At 38.5% G+C, this 16285-nt stretch overlaps 1 protein-coding gene across 1 annotated transcript; it reads right to left on the reverse strand.

Annotated features, from left to right (window-relative positions):
• Nucleotides 1-979: 979 nt before the first annotated feature.
• On the reverse strand, nucleotides 980-3630 carry LOC104110816 (transcription factor bHLH162-like). The gene is made up of 3 exons (XM_009620370.2): nucleotides 3363-3630; nucleotides 1429-1773; nucleotides 980-1324 (listed from the first exon to the last, which is right to left on the reverse strand). Exons 1-3 carry the CDS (start codon nucleotides 3501-3503, stop codon nucleotides 1256-1258), a joined length of 555 nt encoding a protein of 184 aa, XP_009618665.1. The 5' UTR covers nucleotides 3504-3630; the 3' UTR covers nucleotides 980-1255.
• Nucleotides 3631-16285: the final 12655 nt, after the last annotated feature.

A 16285-nucleotide genomic window follows, 5' to 3' on the forward strand; every position in this document is an offset into this window, starting at 1 on the left:
TAATATGCAATAATATCTGGGTTCATAATTAGATATTTATAAATATTTAGTGAATTTCTTAATATAAATACAGGGTCTACGCAAAGTTACTGAGTTTTCGATAACTCGTAGTCAATGCTCTAGATCCGCCCCTACTCGCTATAAGTGAATATATACATCTATTTATCAGGATAAATATTTCTATTCCATTTAAAAGACACATGTCATATGATGCAGATATATAGTTAGAGGAATAAAGGCGAATGTGGTACATATGTTATGGGTATTCGAATAGAACTTAAACTTTGATCATGTATATATGTTAAAAATTTATTTAATAATACGACTTATATATTTCAGACTTAGTCAAGCGAATGTATTGTGATAGTATTTCGAATTCGAACGCATATCATTCAATCTTGAATCGGTATATCTGTATGCAATACAGGTAATTAGTTACCTTTTCTTACTATACATAACCATTCAATCTTAGGTTTTGTCGAAGGTTGACGGGATCGAAAGCGTTGAAGTCCAGTCTACTCCTTTTTGCTTTTACCCTTTTTTCTTTTGGGACGTTATTTAATTTGTGATTCTTTCTCTTTCGCTATCTAAGAGAAAGTGCGGCTTAATTAGGTAGCTTTGTTATTTTCGACCAAATTATTGACTAAAATAGTTACTGAGAGATTTTGGACACTAGGTCTAGCATTACATCTAAACACAAAGTATACGTACTTCCAAAATGCACCATTCCCCTTGTAAATTAAAGGCATAGTACCTCTTAATTACCCCTCTCCCAATAAGATCAATGAAAACAAGAAAGATCAAAAATTAAACATCTCAGCATCCGTTGTTGATTCATCAAGATGAAAAGATAAACTAATTACGCTATTTGTAGCCTTGGGAGCAATGATTTCTATGTGTACATAAGCATGCCAACTTGAAACCAACAAAAGAGGGGGAAAAAAACTACTAACACAATATAACATTCTAAGTTACTTGGTAAAACAAACAAAAATATTTGATCATTGATGTGCAAAAAGTTACAAATTGAAGGCATCCCAAACTTTATACAAGATTATTAAGGTGATGCTAGTAGTGATATCTTTTCTAACCTATCCAAAAATATAAAACAGTTGAACCCAACTCTCTAACTTCACCTCTATTTAAAATCACCTCTAGAGTTGGGCAAAAAAGTATGAATAGTATATTATTATTTCATAAACTAAAACATCCGTATATGGCATATCTCCTTATTAATCCTTGCTGGTTAGAAAATTTAGCAGACCAGATTTTGCAATCTCAATTGGACCGTCGAAGCATCAATCCCTAATCTCGTTATTTTCACCTACAACCATAAGATAACAAGAAAGGCAATATTTAGGTTCTAAATTTAACTAGCTACATTTTCCACCATCTTTCATACTAATAATAAACTCATAAATGAATTACCTGAGCGTGGATTGTATAGAAAACCTTATCGCAAATTGTTGAAAAATGAGCAGTAACAACTTGAGCTCCTTCTTCCTCTAAGACGTTTATAACTTCTTGCAAGGCGAAGTTCTTTTTCAAACCACTAATTAAAATTACCTCTAGAGTTGAACCCAACTCTCTAACTTCAACCGCTGGTGTTTCTAAAGTACAAGTTGTCATTACTTTCTTTGAAGTACTACTTCTTTCACCTGTGCCTTGTGCTACGAGCTCGTCCTTCCTTCTCTTTAATACCTCTACTCTTTCTTTTAATTGCTCAATGTAAGTAATAGTTTGATCAACTTGGTCTTGTTGTGAAAGCATCTCCTGAAATTGTTTCGCTAGGAATTGTCAAGAAAAGAATTAACAACCCATCTTTAAGGAAACAAAAAGGAAAATTTGATTTACCGAAAAAGATTATATTCTATGCATTGAATAAACACTACGAATAATATTGAAACCATATTTAAGGTACAAGGCTATAGTTGTCTTAATACATTGAGCTAATGCAAGAACTTTTAAACAAGCTAATAGGCATTAAGAGAAATTCCAACAACCATTTCAAGGATTATATCAGATATTGTCCGAAGAACGGTGAGTACTCCGATACAGTTTGGGTAACCCTGTGCACAAAGCATCCCGTATTTATGAAGGGTCCCGGGAAGGGCCACACCCCGTGGTATAATGCAGACCCCCTAATGCAAGCATTAGTGACTGCCTCCACTGCTCGAACCCGTGACCTATAGGTGATCACGTGGAGACAACTTTACCGTTGGTTAAAGGCTCCCTTCAATTCCAGTACATTTAAGGCAGGATAAATTGTTGGCTCATAAGAAAAAGGCAATGGTGTGCCGACCTTCTGCCAAGAAATTAGTTAGGTACGTATTATCCAATGTACAAAACTTTAGAAAATCTAGAAATTCTTAAATCAACTTATCTATTGAAAGCATTTACAAAATTTCCTCACACATTTGACAGCAGAATTTCAATCGGTTGAATTTGAGCAAGAATAGGGTTTAAAATTCATCAAATATATGAACTTTGCTAACGAGTTTTCGCAAATTAGGAGTATTAGATAACAATCATCACATGTAAATACAAGTACTAAGGTAATTAGGAGTTTTGTTAATTGATTTTCCTCGTAAGGCAAAAGCAAAGGTCAAGTGAATAGCAGCGATAACTGCACAAGTGAATTTGAAAAATGTACATTACTTGCAACCTTTTAAAATCCTTTAAGTTAAATAAAAGGTCCTTAAAATTTGATAGATTGTTGAGAGTTATGCAGTGAGAACTGAGAGAGTATATGAAGTTGCTAAAGGCTATAGCGGTTGCACAATGCCCATCCTTCTCTTTCTTTCTCCATCTTAGAGCATCTTATACAACTAAAAAAAACCCTAGATTTTTATTTTTTTTAATAAAAAGAAGAATCATGGCTTGCTTAAAATTAACTGTCTGGCTTCTACTCTTGGAGAGAAATTAAAGTAGCATTTCTAACATATTAAAACAGATCAATATTGATCCTATAGTGGAAGGAAGAAGATCAATAGTACTTAGTTTTAGTAGTTTGCTTGTCCAACATATCGTCTTGACTACAAAGACTTGGCCTTACAAAATCCCGATGAAAATATTAGAAAATTTCCAAAACCAAAATCCGAGATTAAAGAACCGTGAGATCCCAAAAATCCCCATCAAAAGGACTTGGTTTTGAGATTCAGCAGCTCTCTACCGTGGCAGGATTATAGCATCTAGCGTTCACTCTTGATTTGCAGTTAATTTCAATTTTATTTCATTTTCGCAAGATGGACAGACTAATCATGAATTATTTTTCAAGTGAAGCAAAACAAACTATTACTTAGTTCCTACGGTGCAAGCAATCATAGAAACATAATCATATAGAGTGGGTTTAACGTACGTACCGTAGAGGGTTTAAAGTGGTGGGGAGGAATGAGAGAAATAAGCTTAGAACAAAGATACTTCATATAGATTCTTCTGTTCCTTTCCACTGTTTTCCTATCAGGCTTTTCTGAACTAATATTGTACTTACTGCTACTTTTCATTTAAATTGTGGGTCGCTCTCTTCTTAAGCAAATCTGGTTTTGCAGTAAGCAAACCAGAGAGTTTTGATTAAAAATAAAGAACAACGAGCAATTACACAACGTAGGGAGCGATGTAAGTGATTGTAGAGATCTGTGTGGTTTTGGGCTTTGAAGGGTATTTATAAAGGAAAAAGAGGGGAGGAATTATCAAAAATTGAACGTCACTGTTTATGAAACTAGAAGAGTAAATGTCAACGTCATAATACATGGGGAGTGAGATGGATACTTTGACTTTTACCTGTCCCACCGCGCTAACACCGTCCGCCCCTACTCCAAAGGAAGATAATGTGCAACCACAGAGTAACTCTTCGGGAATACTTATAATTTAAAAAAAAAAAAACTTTTTGTTTCCTTCTAATTTTTATGTTTTTTAATTGCTTATGTTTAAAATATAGGTTATGAAAAGGTTGATTTTTGTGTTAAAAGTTTTCTCACGTGGGCGTGTACATAGTGGCAAAATGATGATATAGCAATTTGACTTTCTAGTATGTTTTGTATTTTATGGGCAACTAATACATAGCTTGCCGATTTTACTATTATAAATATTTACCTTAAAACGGATAACAATTAAATTTGTACGCGGTTTTAAGGATATGCGTATTGATTCAATACAAGCAATCAAGAACGTTAGTTAAACAAATTAAAGATAAAATAAATAACCAAACCAGTTATGATGTTGAATCCGGGCTCGAATTTAAGCTCAACAATAGTTTTGACCTCGACTGGACCTTTGATTCGAAGCCAAATGTATATGAAGAACTATAATTAAAATGAGAACCTTTCAATAGTTAGAAAGTAGAGAAATAAATATGTATCGCCTTGATATGCATGTTATAATGTCTCTATTGAATAAGAAACTTCTCTTTTATATAGTAGGGGAGTTTTACCCCTAGTACAATTCTAAAAAAGATAAAAATCCTCCTTGTACATCAATCACTGATACGCTACCGGCATCGGACGAGATCCGAGCCGTGATATTCGATTGGGTGCGGATATCACAGCCCTCTATTAGTCGTGTGCAACCGTTTGTAATGCTTTCCGAGGTCTTGGAGCTTGTTCCGTTTTCAGGGGGTGGGGGTGGGGGGGTGTTGTTGTCTTGTCAGGCCCGGTGACGACTACCCCGTTCCATCGTCGAATCAAAGAGTTCTCAGATTCGGTTTCTATCTCATACATTCATTTTTTTTGACTCACCGAGAACTCGGGGTATGTCCTGACCCCGAGTTGACCCGTATACAGATAGTCCCCTTGTTTCTCTAAGAGTAGGTTTGCCGAAACGATGGAAAACAATGGATGAACTCCGGTTCCTTCCTTTGTACGTTACAATCGAGACGACGAATAAGCTAAATGTCCCATTAGTCTCGTCGTTCTGACTTCGGACATGTGTCAACCATCGGTTGGTCGCCTCCGAATGTGACACGTCGCGTAATGATTATATTTTCTCCTATAAAAGCTTCAACCTTTTGTACTTCTTCCACTTTCCAATCGCAGCTTTTATCTTCGAATTCTCTAGCGGCTATCAACTCTTTTAAATCTTTATCTCTTTACCTTTGATCTTCAAATCTTCATAATTGTTCTTAGGTTTCTACCTAGATCTTCATCCTACCTTCAAACCTTCAAACATTCATACCTTTTCCTTCAAACTTTCATATCTTTCCTTTAAACCTTCATATCTTCGTTTCAAATCTTCTTATTCTCCAGATCACGATGGCCAAGACTTCCAAATCAGTTCCACAAGTACCGAGGCGGCCGTTCCCGAGGTGGTTGTTCTCGAGACGGCTGCTCCTAAGGTGGTTTCTCCCGAAATGGCTGCTACCGAAGCGGCCCTAGAGCCCTCCCCCCCCCCCCCCACATAAAAAAACTTTATTCCTGGGGGTATGTTCAATTGCAGACGACGTCAAAGTCGAGAAGGCCTCATCCAAACAAGACCGATGTGAAGGGGCATCGAGATATATATGCTTTATTACCGAAGATACCCTTCACATAATCCGAGAGGACTGTAAATGAGGAGGTAAGGACGTTCGTAGTCCCGGGGCCTGAGGATGATATTACCACTTATGTGGAGGGGTATTTAAGTATTTGCATTTATCCCTTGACACTGGGCCCGGTCGAACCAATAGTTTTGGCCTTTAGAGATACAAGGTGTGCCTTGGGAAAATCCACCCGTTTCTTTGGAGGATCGTGATCCTCCTATGTTACTTTTTGAACAACACAAAGTCACATTGGTTCACCCTCGACCACCTAATCCGTCTATATAGTCCCCATATTTTTTGAGGGGGACTAATCAATCTCACTCGCCGGGCCAGCGTGGCCCCCTTTTCGAGCATCGACGAGGATCGAGATCGAGATCGAGGCTGGCAGGGGCACTTCATTGGGGTGAAGACTGAAGATTTGATCCCTCCCGAGTTCCTATCATTTCCCGAGAAGTGGAATGCATCTCGTAAGTGTAGACTTTCCTTAAGTGTCTAGTTTCCTTTATTTCCTTTCTCACCATCAGTATTTGTGGCCGTGCATCTGTTGCTTGGGTTCCCAATGTTGTCCCCCGGCTCAAAGAGTAGATCAAATGCATCTGCAAGCAGATGTCATACTTCAAGCGCTCGTGGTGCAAGCTTTGGAAGGGCCGATGAGAAGCCCGTTCTCATGGTAAGGCTCTTCTCAGAATAACGCCGATCTTTTCTTTTTTCTTCGCAGATTTGCCTAAGACCACTCAAGTTAGGCCCTTGTAAGGGGATGAGGGTGTGCCCTTACCCATTGATTCCTCTGTTACGGGACAGTCCAGGGCTGCCATGTGGGATTAGAAGAAGAGGAAAATAAAGTATTCGGTCTCCTCGGGTCCCAAGGTGAAGCCAAAAAAGAGGGCGGCTTCCTGGGCTCGTAAGCCCAAGAAAAACACCAACTCCTAGGTGCCGGATTCTGACTCGCTTCGCCAGCTCTAGGATGAGTCCAAAGAAGATGACATCTTCATCGCTCATGGATTGACCCCTGCCGGGGAGCAAGCGGCAATCATGGAAAAAATCCATGAGGCTGATCTTCTTCCGACTCAAGAGGCCGAGATGGAGACAGGGGCTAAGACCCCCTAAAAGTTGCTTCTGTTGTGAAGGAGGCGACCGGTATGATAGACATCATCAAGATGCCATCCTACACCGAGTCCATGCTTGAAGAGGCCTAAAAAGGAAAGGAAAAGTCAAGTGAAAGAGTTCACGGTGAGGACGATCCTCTCCATTCCTTCTTTGATGACGTGAACATGTCCACTTTGGAAGATATTTTCGGGCTGGGTGTCTTGGAGATCCCAAAGAAGGACACACCTTCGGAATTTGGAGGGCTGGATTCGAGCCCAAAACTGGTGAAACAGTTTGCCACTCAGAGTGTGGACCCCGGTCGCAAGAGAATGGTTATTCTTACTGTCCCAGAGGATGATCGGGTTCTATACGCTCCCTTGGGCATAGCTAGCTGCCTCCGATGCTTGGTGACTGAGGAGTACCATGCAAAGATGAATGATGTGGGCGGATCGAGTCTCTTCAATGAGGCGCAGCAGGCGCTGAAACGGGTAATGCATCAATACTCTATTGTGAATTCCACTTAGGGTTTGATATCTCTTACTATTTTCGTTGTTTTGCAGGCCTCGGTGCTTTACCACGAGAGCTTCCTCCGGTACCGCTTTGAAATTAACCAGCTCGAGTTTGAGCTCAAGGAGCAGATTCGGAAGTAGGATATGTACAAGTTTCTCAGTGAGAAATAGGACAGGGCCATCAAGGATCTTCAGGCCGAGTTAGACAGGGCTTAGAGGGAAGCTTCGTCCCTGAAGCGGGAACATGCCGACCTGGTTGAAAAGGTAAAGGTATTTGAATCTAAAAATGAGGATCTAGTCGTGGTGACTAACAAAAAAACCTCGTAGGTCCAATAGAAGATCGACCTTATTGACCAACTCCGAGTCGAGATGATTAGGTCCAGACCATGGTCGACGGGTGGAAAAGAAAAATGGACTTGCTGGCTTCAGAGAAGGAAACCGCTAAGGCAAAGCTAACATCAGTTGAGAACCAACTCCGGGTGAAAGACAAAGCTGACAAGCGGTTTTAACTAAATGACGATCTCCGAGTAAAACTGAGCTCGGTCGTCGCAGAACGGGATGCCCTCGGTAAGGAATATGAATATGTGAAGTCCAAATTGGACACAACCTCTACCGATGCTGAAGAGATGGTGGCCAATACAAGGCTTATATGGAGGTAGCAGAGACCCTCCTGAAAGGAAAGGCCGAATATATGAAGCAACTATCCCGAAGAGAGACCCTCGAAGAGATCCACGCCCGAGGTTTTGACATGTCGGCAGAGATCAAGGAAGAGAAAAAGCTCGAGGCCGAGGCAAAGAAGCTTTACGAGCCCGAAGGTGTCGAAGACTCCGAGGGCTCCGAGGGATCCGAAGGCTCCGACGATTCTGGCGACGAGTCGGGCCCTAGTGTAGATCAGGCGTAGATTCCTTAGCATTTGTTTTTGGTTTTTGTCTCATGTATATATTATGTTTTTTTTTTATTTTTTAGGCCGTTTTAATGGGGCCTTTGTAGGTATATTTCGGAATATATATAAAATTTTCCCTTTCTAGCAATTTCGTGTCTTTACTTTTTCAACATCTTTTCATAATTTCTATTATTGTAATGTTTCTAATGCCTTAGCATAGAATCAAATATATTTATAGGGTGAACACTTTTTAGTGGTCCGAACGGAGCCTGGCTTCGATATAATTTTGTGTGCTCGAGGCTTTGAAAACTCGGTGTGCCCGGAAGTTTTTTCAGGATGCTTAAATGATTTTAGACAATGCGTTTGACGAGGGTAACCTTTTAGTAGGTTTCGAGTTTTTATAAAGGCCTTACTTTCTGATTACGAGCTTCGGACGTCTCCGAGCCATTTTTAGGGTGGTCGTAGCCTTTTGTATTTAGGCATTGCCTAATAGGTTTGGTACCTCCGGGATTTAGTAGCCCGAGTTGTCCGAATTTTATTTTTTAGACGACAGTCCCCAAGTAGGGGTAGCCCTTGGGCTCGATAGTCCCCGAATCGGGGTAGCCCATGGGCTCTTAGGATTCGAAATATAAGAGGCAAGAAAATGTGTAATAGCATGGCGGAACTTTCTTTCATTTTTGTATGTAAAGTACATGATCAAAAACGCGTAAAAGCTTGTATCCTAGCTAAAGTGGACTATGTGGACACGGTTCACACGACTGTTTGGCCCTTACAATGAATCCTAACCACCGAGCCTTAACTTCTAGCATACGAGGTTTTCTTTTTTCCTTGCTAAATTTTTCCTTTCTAAAAACCTTAATCCGAGGGTAATGGCCCCCAGCATTCAAGGTCGATCTTGAGGGGGCTTGGATATTATTGATGTGAAATGTATGCCCATTGACTCCGGTTTGAGACCGACATTCGAATCTAAGTTAGCACGTTTTACTGTTACCTTGTTAAAAACCTTGCCGAAAAATCTATTTCGGACAAAAATGGTTCAAGGGAAAAAGAGTACTACACGTGCTTTCAGACCTAACATCCATATCCATCCTTGGTTATTTACCTGCAAATGTTAGTCTTATTCGTAACATGATTAAAGAGTAACTAAGTTCGTACTTAGCAGTAGTACCGCTTTAAGTGTGCCACATTCCTGTTGTTCGGTAGCTGCACATCATTTCCTGCTTCGTGTATGTACGAGCCTTTGCCGGTAATTCCGATGACTCGATATGGTCCTTCCCAATTTGGTCCTAGATTCCCGTCGTTCGAGTTCCAGGTGTGTAATGTTACCTTTCTCAAGACTAATTCCTCGATCTTAAAGTGTTAGAGATTAGCTCTTCGGTTGTAGTATCTTTCTTTCACTGTTTCTGGGCGGCCAACCGGACTAGGGCGGCTTCCCGTCTTTCATCCAATAGCTCTAGGCTCGTGATCATGGAATCGCCGTTTGACCCTTCTATCGCATATTGGAACCTGAGGCTCGGTTCTCCCACTTCAATTGATATTAAGGTTTTGGCCTCGTAGACCAATGAAAATGAGGTGTCCACGGTACTAGACTTCGTGGTCGTACGGTATGCCCACAGGACTCTAGGCAGGATTTCCTTCCATTTCCCTTTGGCATCGGTCAACCTCCTTTTCATGTTTTGAAGTATGGTCTTGTTTGTCGATTCCGCCTATCCGTTCCCACTAGGGTGGTAAGGTGTTGATAATATCTTCTTATTCTTGTGATCTTGCGAAGAATTTATTTACCTTGCTGCCGATGAACTGTCTCCCATTATCGCACATGATCTCGGCTGGTATCCCGAATCGGCATATTATGTGGTCCGAGATGAAGTCAATTACTTTCTTTTCCCAAACATTCTCAAACGCTTGAGCTTTGACCCATTTGGAAAAATAATCATTGATGAATAGTATGAATTGAGCCTTACCGGGGACCACGGTAAGGGACCGACGATGTCCATCCCCAATTTTATAAATGTCCACGAGGACAAGACCGAGTGGAGTAATTATCCCGGTTGATGGATCATCGGTATGTGTCTCTGGCAACCATCGCATTTTCGCACGAAGTCCTTCGCATCCTTCTCCATTTTGGTCCAGTAATAGCCGACCCTTATTAATTTCTGAACCACATATTCCACCCCTGATTGGTTCCCGCAAGTGCCTTCGTGAACTTTTCTCAAGGCGTATTCAGTACCTCTCCGCCCCAAGCACCTGGCAAGTGGACCGTTGAATGTTCTCTTTTAAAATGTCCTTTCGACCATGCTAAATTAAGGCTGGCATGTGAGCCGGTCCGGGCCCTAAACGGGCCAAGTGGGCCGGTCCAAACGGTCCTGATCCAGGGCCGATCCCAAATTAAACGGGCCAAACGGTCCCGGGCCAAATGGTCTTTTTGTAGGAACCGGCCCGGGACTGGGCCCGCGAACTCATGGTCCCAGGCTAAACGGTCCTGGACCGCGGGCTAAGTGGGCCCAACTGATATTTTGTTTTTTTAAAATTAAATAGAAATTAGAGACAAAAAGATGTTAAAATTTAATTCAAATTTATAGTCTAAAGACAAAAATATTGTAAAGAGATATTCAAAGCAATGCCTTGTAATTTTATTATTGCATTAAAACAATATGGCAATATCTTTCTTATTCTTCCTTCCCCCCTATGGAATGAGAACAACAAGGTGCTAATACCACCATTGAGAAAAAAAAAAAAAAAACTAATCAAGATGTGCCAAAAATACAAGTTACATAATACATACTAATTTTTGTTCATACAAGTTATATGGTATCTCTTACAAATTTCATAAATCCATCAAGGTCCGGAGGAATTTCTGTTGGTGGTGGCAAAAAAGTAGCTTGGTCATCGCTGCTTCTGGGCGAAGCAGAATCCTCCACAAGTTCAGCTAGTATTTCTTCGTAAGATTCATCTTTGTAATGACCCGACTTGTTGTTTTAAGAATTAACGCCTTGTTTAGTGACTTAAGGTCTCGAGCAGTTTCATAATATGTATTATGACCTGCGGGTGTGGTCGAGTTTGATTTTCGGATGATTCGAGATTAAATTGAAAGAACAATTCTCATTTTTTAAGCTTAAATAAAAAGAGTTGACCAGAGTTGGACTTTTGAATAAACGACCTCGGAATAGAGTTTTGATTATTCCAATAGCTTCGTATGATGATTTTGGACTTAGGAGTGTGTCCGAAAAATTATTTGGAAGCCCGTAGTTAAATTAGGCTTGAAATGACGAAAATATGAAGTTAAAGTTGAAAGTTTGACCGGGGAGTTGACTTTTTGATATCGGGGTCGGAATCCAGTTCTGAAAATTTTGATAGGTTCGTTATGTCATTTATGACTTGTATGCAAAATATGAGGTCAATCGGACTTGATTTGATAGGTTTCAGCGTCGAATGTTGAAGTTGAAATTTCTTAGTTTCATTAAACTTGAATTGGGATGTGATTGATGGTTTTGATGTTGTTTGATGTGACTTGAGGCCTCGAGCAGGTTTTTGTTATGCATTGGGACTGGTTGGTATGATTGGACAAGATCCCGGGGGGCCTCGGGTTTGATTCGGGGTGGTTCCATACCAAGTTTGGGTGTTTTGATACTGCTGGTTGTTGGTTCTGGTGTTGTTCTTCGCGTTCGCTAGGATCCCCTCGCGATCGCGTAGAAAGATTTTTCTGTTGGGACTTTGTTTTTCGCGTTCGCGAAGAAGGAATTTTTGCTGCCCTTCGTCTGAATTTGGAGGTTCATATCTCGCAATCTATAAGGAATTTGAGATGATCCAAAAATGAAAGTTGTATCCCTATGTGTCTAGTTTTCAGAAAGGTAAACCATTTGTTATTTGGAGTTGTATCTAAAAGGTTATGGTGGATAAACTAAAGGCTATCTGGGAAGAGTTTGGAAATTTCTATTGCATAGGGATAACTTTGGAAGCTTATATCTCGCAATATATAAGGAATTGGGAGATGAGCAATAAATAAAAGTTATAGCCCTTGGAGTCTAATTTTCATAAAGTTAAACCATTCATTATTTGAAATTCTGTACAAAAAGTTATAACCATTATACTAGAGGTTGTCTGAGAAGAGTTTGAAAATAGTTGTTGGAGATTTTATTCATCGCGAACGCGAGGGGAGGGTCGCGAACGCAAAGAACAAACCCCTAGGCAGCAGAATAAAGTCCAAATTCGTCACATTTTTCTATTTTTGGACGAAGGAATCTCGGGTTAAATTACATGAATCTATTATTATTTTTATCACTAAATTAGTGAATTGGGTTGAAAATGGTAGAAATCCTCTAGACTTTAATTTAATATTTGAAGGGCGATCCATTATCGGAATTTGATAATTTTGGTATGGTTGAACTCGTATCGGAATAGGTGTTCAGATTTCGTAAAAAGTTTGTCGGGTTCCGAGGAGCGGGCCCCGCGCTGACTTTTTAGAATAAAATTTTAAGTTGGTATTTTGTTATCCGGAATTTACTTCCGATGAATTTTGATGAAGTTGTACAATTAATTTGGATAGATTTGAGTTGCCCGGAGGTCAATTCAAGCAAGAAGGCGATTTTGGAATATCAGCATAACTTCAAAAAAGTAAGTATCTTGACTAACCTTGAGTGGGGGAATTACCCCTTAGGCATTGAGTCTTATTTGAAAATTGTGTGATTGGAAGCCGTGTACGTGAGGTGATGAGTACGTACTCGGGCTTATATGTCCAAATTGTATTGGTTTAATGTTTTAGGCAGCTTTATGTATTAGATTGGATAATTGTTGGCATTTGGTAAATCCTTGAATTATCATGCCTCATTCCTTATTTGTCGAGTTTGTATTTTATATAATAATTTGGTGTTGTGATCACTTGGATTTTATGTGAATTCGTGTGTTTGTTGATTTGATATTTTTCTTGGAATTAAATTCATGATGAAATCCTTATTTGCAAATATTTATAAAATAAGTTTAAATTGAGAAGTCAATATAATTATCAAGAATTTGGATTAATGAAGGCGTTGTCCTATACTAAGTATTTTTCACCTCTGTTGATCTTTTTGAGGTTTTATATACGTTGTGCGGAACCTTGGGCTATTTGTTGAGAAATTTATTGATTCTACTACATATTTAGACTTTGGTTGTGGTGAGTGGCAAATTGCGATATGAATTGTTGTATTGTGTTGTGGATTAAACACTCTCCTTGATGTTATTTATGCTTCCTACCTTGCTTGTTAATGATATACATGTGCTTGGTAAGGAAGAGTGTAGAGCACGAAGGGTGATGCTGTGCCATTTGAATTATATTATCATGTGAGGGAGAGTGTAAAGCATGAAGGGTGTTTCCATGCCTATATATATATATATATATATATATATATATTGGGTGAGAATGAGACAAGTGCACGAAGGTATTGCTGTGCCATTTGATATGATATGTTGAATATATTTCTCACGCCACGAAAGTTAAATGAGGTGTCACATGGTGAGTATTATTTGAAAGAATTATATTTGAAAGATATTTACTCGAAAGAAGTATAATTGAAAGATATTTACTTGAAAGAATTATATTTGAAAGATATTTATTTGAAAGAATTATATTTGAAAATATTTACTTGAAAGAATTATATTCGGAAGGTATTTATTTGAAAGAATTATATTCGAAAGATATTTATTTGAAAGAATTATAATGGAAAGATATTTATTTGAAGTATATTCGAAATATATTTATTGAAAATGATTATATTCTAGAGACATTTATTGAAAAACTTATAGATAAAAGATGTATATCTTGAAGGACTTGATTAATTGGTTGTACTTGTATTTATTATTCGTTTGAGCAATATTTATGATGTTCATGTTGCCTTGCAGTTTAAATCACTAGTTGATTGGTGTTGCTATCACTGCTATTTGTTTTCTATTATTTTTGTATGCTATATTGCACAGGTTATTTGACTAGTGAGTGTATTGACTGTACTTCGTTACTACTCCACTGAGGTTAGTCTTGATACTTACTGGGTACCGACCGTGGTGTACTCATACTACACTTCTGCACATTTTTGTGCAGAGTCAGGTATTGAAGATATCGAGTTCGGACAGAGATTTGAGTATGATCGCAAGGATTCAAGGTAGGACTGTTTGGTCATCGTAGTCCCTTGGAGTCTTTCCATTTTATTGTACTGATAATTTCTTATTCGAACAATATTGTACATTCAATCCTCGAGATCATTCCATGTATTCAGTTAGAGTTCGTGACTCAGTATTACCAGTCTTGGGAGGTTGTATTAAATTATATGTTTTAAAAAAGAAAACTGGCTTGAATTATGATTATAATCGACTTACTTAGTCATAGAGACCAAGTGTCATCACGACGCCTGTGGTGGGATTTTTGGGTCGTGACAGTTGGTATCTGGTTCTGATTCAGCAAGTCCAATATTTGTTTCTTTCCAAACGGAGCCAATCTCTAAAAAGTACTGATTTTTCCAAGCTCTCCCTCATATACGCTCTATAATCACCGAGTTGAAGTCTTGCTTGACTGAAAGCACTCTTCGATGTCACTGTTGAAACTTGAATAGTTAAAATATCTCGGAAAATCCTTGAAAGAACCGAAAAGTATTTTTCTTTGTCCTTCCACCATTCCAAAAGATTAAAGGAGCCGTCGGGATTTACTTCCTCAATTCCTTGCGACAAATAAACTTCAAGCTCATTTAATTTTGAAAAATCACTACTACTAGAACCTTGAGAACCCCTAAACCCCGCACAAGCACTAAGTGATCTTACTTCCGCAGTTCTTTTAGATGATTGAGAATCAGAAGAAGAAGGAGCCGGAACATTTGGTCTAGCATGATTTAATGCAACTTGATAAGTATTAAAAATAGTTTGAGCATTTATTCTAATTGAGGCTATTGCTTCTGGAAGTTGAGACAACTCCTCATCTTCAAGTGCTAAACCATTATAAACAGTTTCATACCGAAATTGAGGACCTCTTAATTGTATACAAGGATTTAACAAAGCAGCAACACCATAAATAGGGGGAATAGGGAAAAAAATATTTTTTAAATTTTTTTCTCATAGAATCAATAGCAAGTTTATAAATTTTCCCACCCTATGAAAAATGAGCAAACAAATTTGTAAGTTCTGCAATATAAACTAAACAGTTAGAAATAGTAGGATAATATTGCCCAGAAAAGTCATTTGTAGCAATATACTTTCAGACGAAGATATCTCACTCTATCTTGAGGGTATTTCAATATGTGTCTAGCCAAAGTTTTCAATATGTGCAACAACCAAACTTGCATACATGTAATTCCATCTAGTTGAATAAGGTGTAGGAACCTTTCTTTCTCTTAGGCCAAATTCATCGCATCTTTTAAAATATTCTCTAAGTTTACTTCTACGGTTTGAATAAAAAAGCCAGTTAAGATCCATTTTAACCTTTTCAATTTCAATATTTAAAATTCTCATACCATTACCCACAATTAAATGGTAAATATGACAAATACATCTAACATAAAAAATATTACTAAATGAAGGATTTAGCGTAGTGGTAAGGAAGGTTATAGCATTTGTGTTACTAGTAGTATTATCCATTGAAACTGACACTATTTTATCATTAATGCAAAAATATCTATAAATATCCGTAATTGTGCTGGCAATAAACTGTCATGTGTGACGTGAATTAATTATTCTATAAGAAATAATGCGCTTTTGCATTATCCAATCCCCATCAATCCAATGACTGGTAACAGTAAGGTAATCACAATGGTTACCACTTCTACCAATATCAGTTGTAATAGTAACACGACAATTTAATGAGTAAATAAATAGCGCAAATATTGATCATATTCATGTTTATATTTATAAATATTTCTCTTTACGGTTGTGCGAGGATAACCTTTATAAGTAGGATTAAAATAGTTTCTAATATAATGCACAAAGTTAGGGTCAGAAGGAAAACTATAGGGTAAACACATAACAATTACCATTTTTGCCAATTCTTCCCAATCGTTTTTTGGATCATAATATAAAATACCACCGGTAACAGTGTTAATTCCCGATTGAAATTGATTTGAACTGGTACTAGGGTCAACCTCACTAGGAGTAGGTACACTTTTCCCCTCGGTCAAAGATATCTCACTCTATCTTGAGGCTGTTTCAATATGTGTCTAGCCAAAGTTGTCGCCCCCCCCCCCCCCCCAAATATTTAAAAGCTAACTACGTGCCACAAGTTTTACACTTAGTCTTATTTTCTGGAATTAGTTGAGTAAAGAATGGCCAAACAGGAGATGTTTC

The sequence above is a fragment of the Nicotiana tomentosiformis genome, chromosome 3 (genome assembly GCF_000390325.3).
Source record: "Nicotiana tomentosiformis chromosome 3, ASM39032v3, whole genome shotgun sequence".
Taxonomy (NCBI): Eukaryota; Viridiplantae; Streptophyta; class Magnoliopsida; order Solanales; family Solanaceae; genus Nicotiana; species Nicotiana tomentosiformis.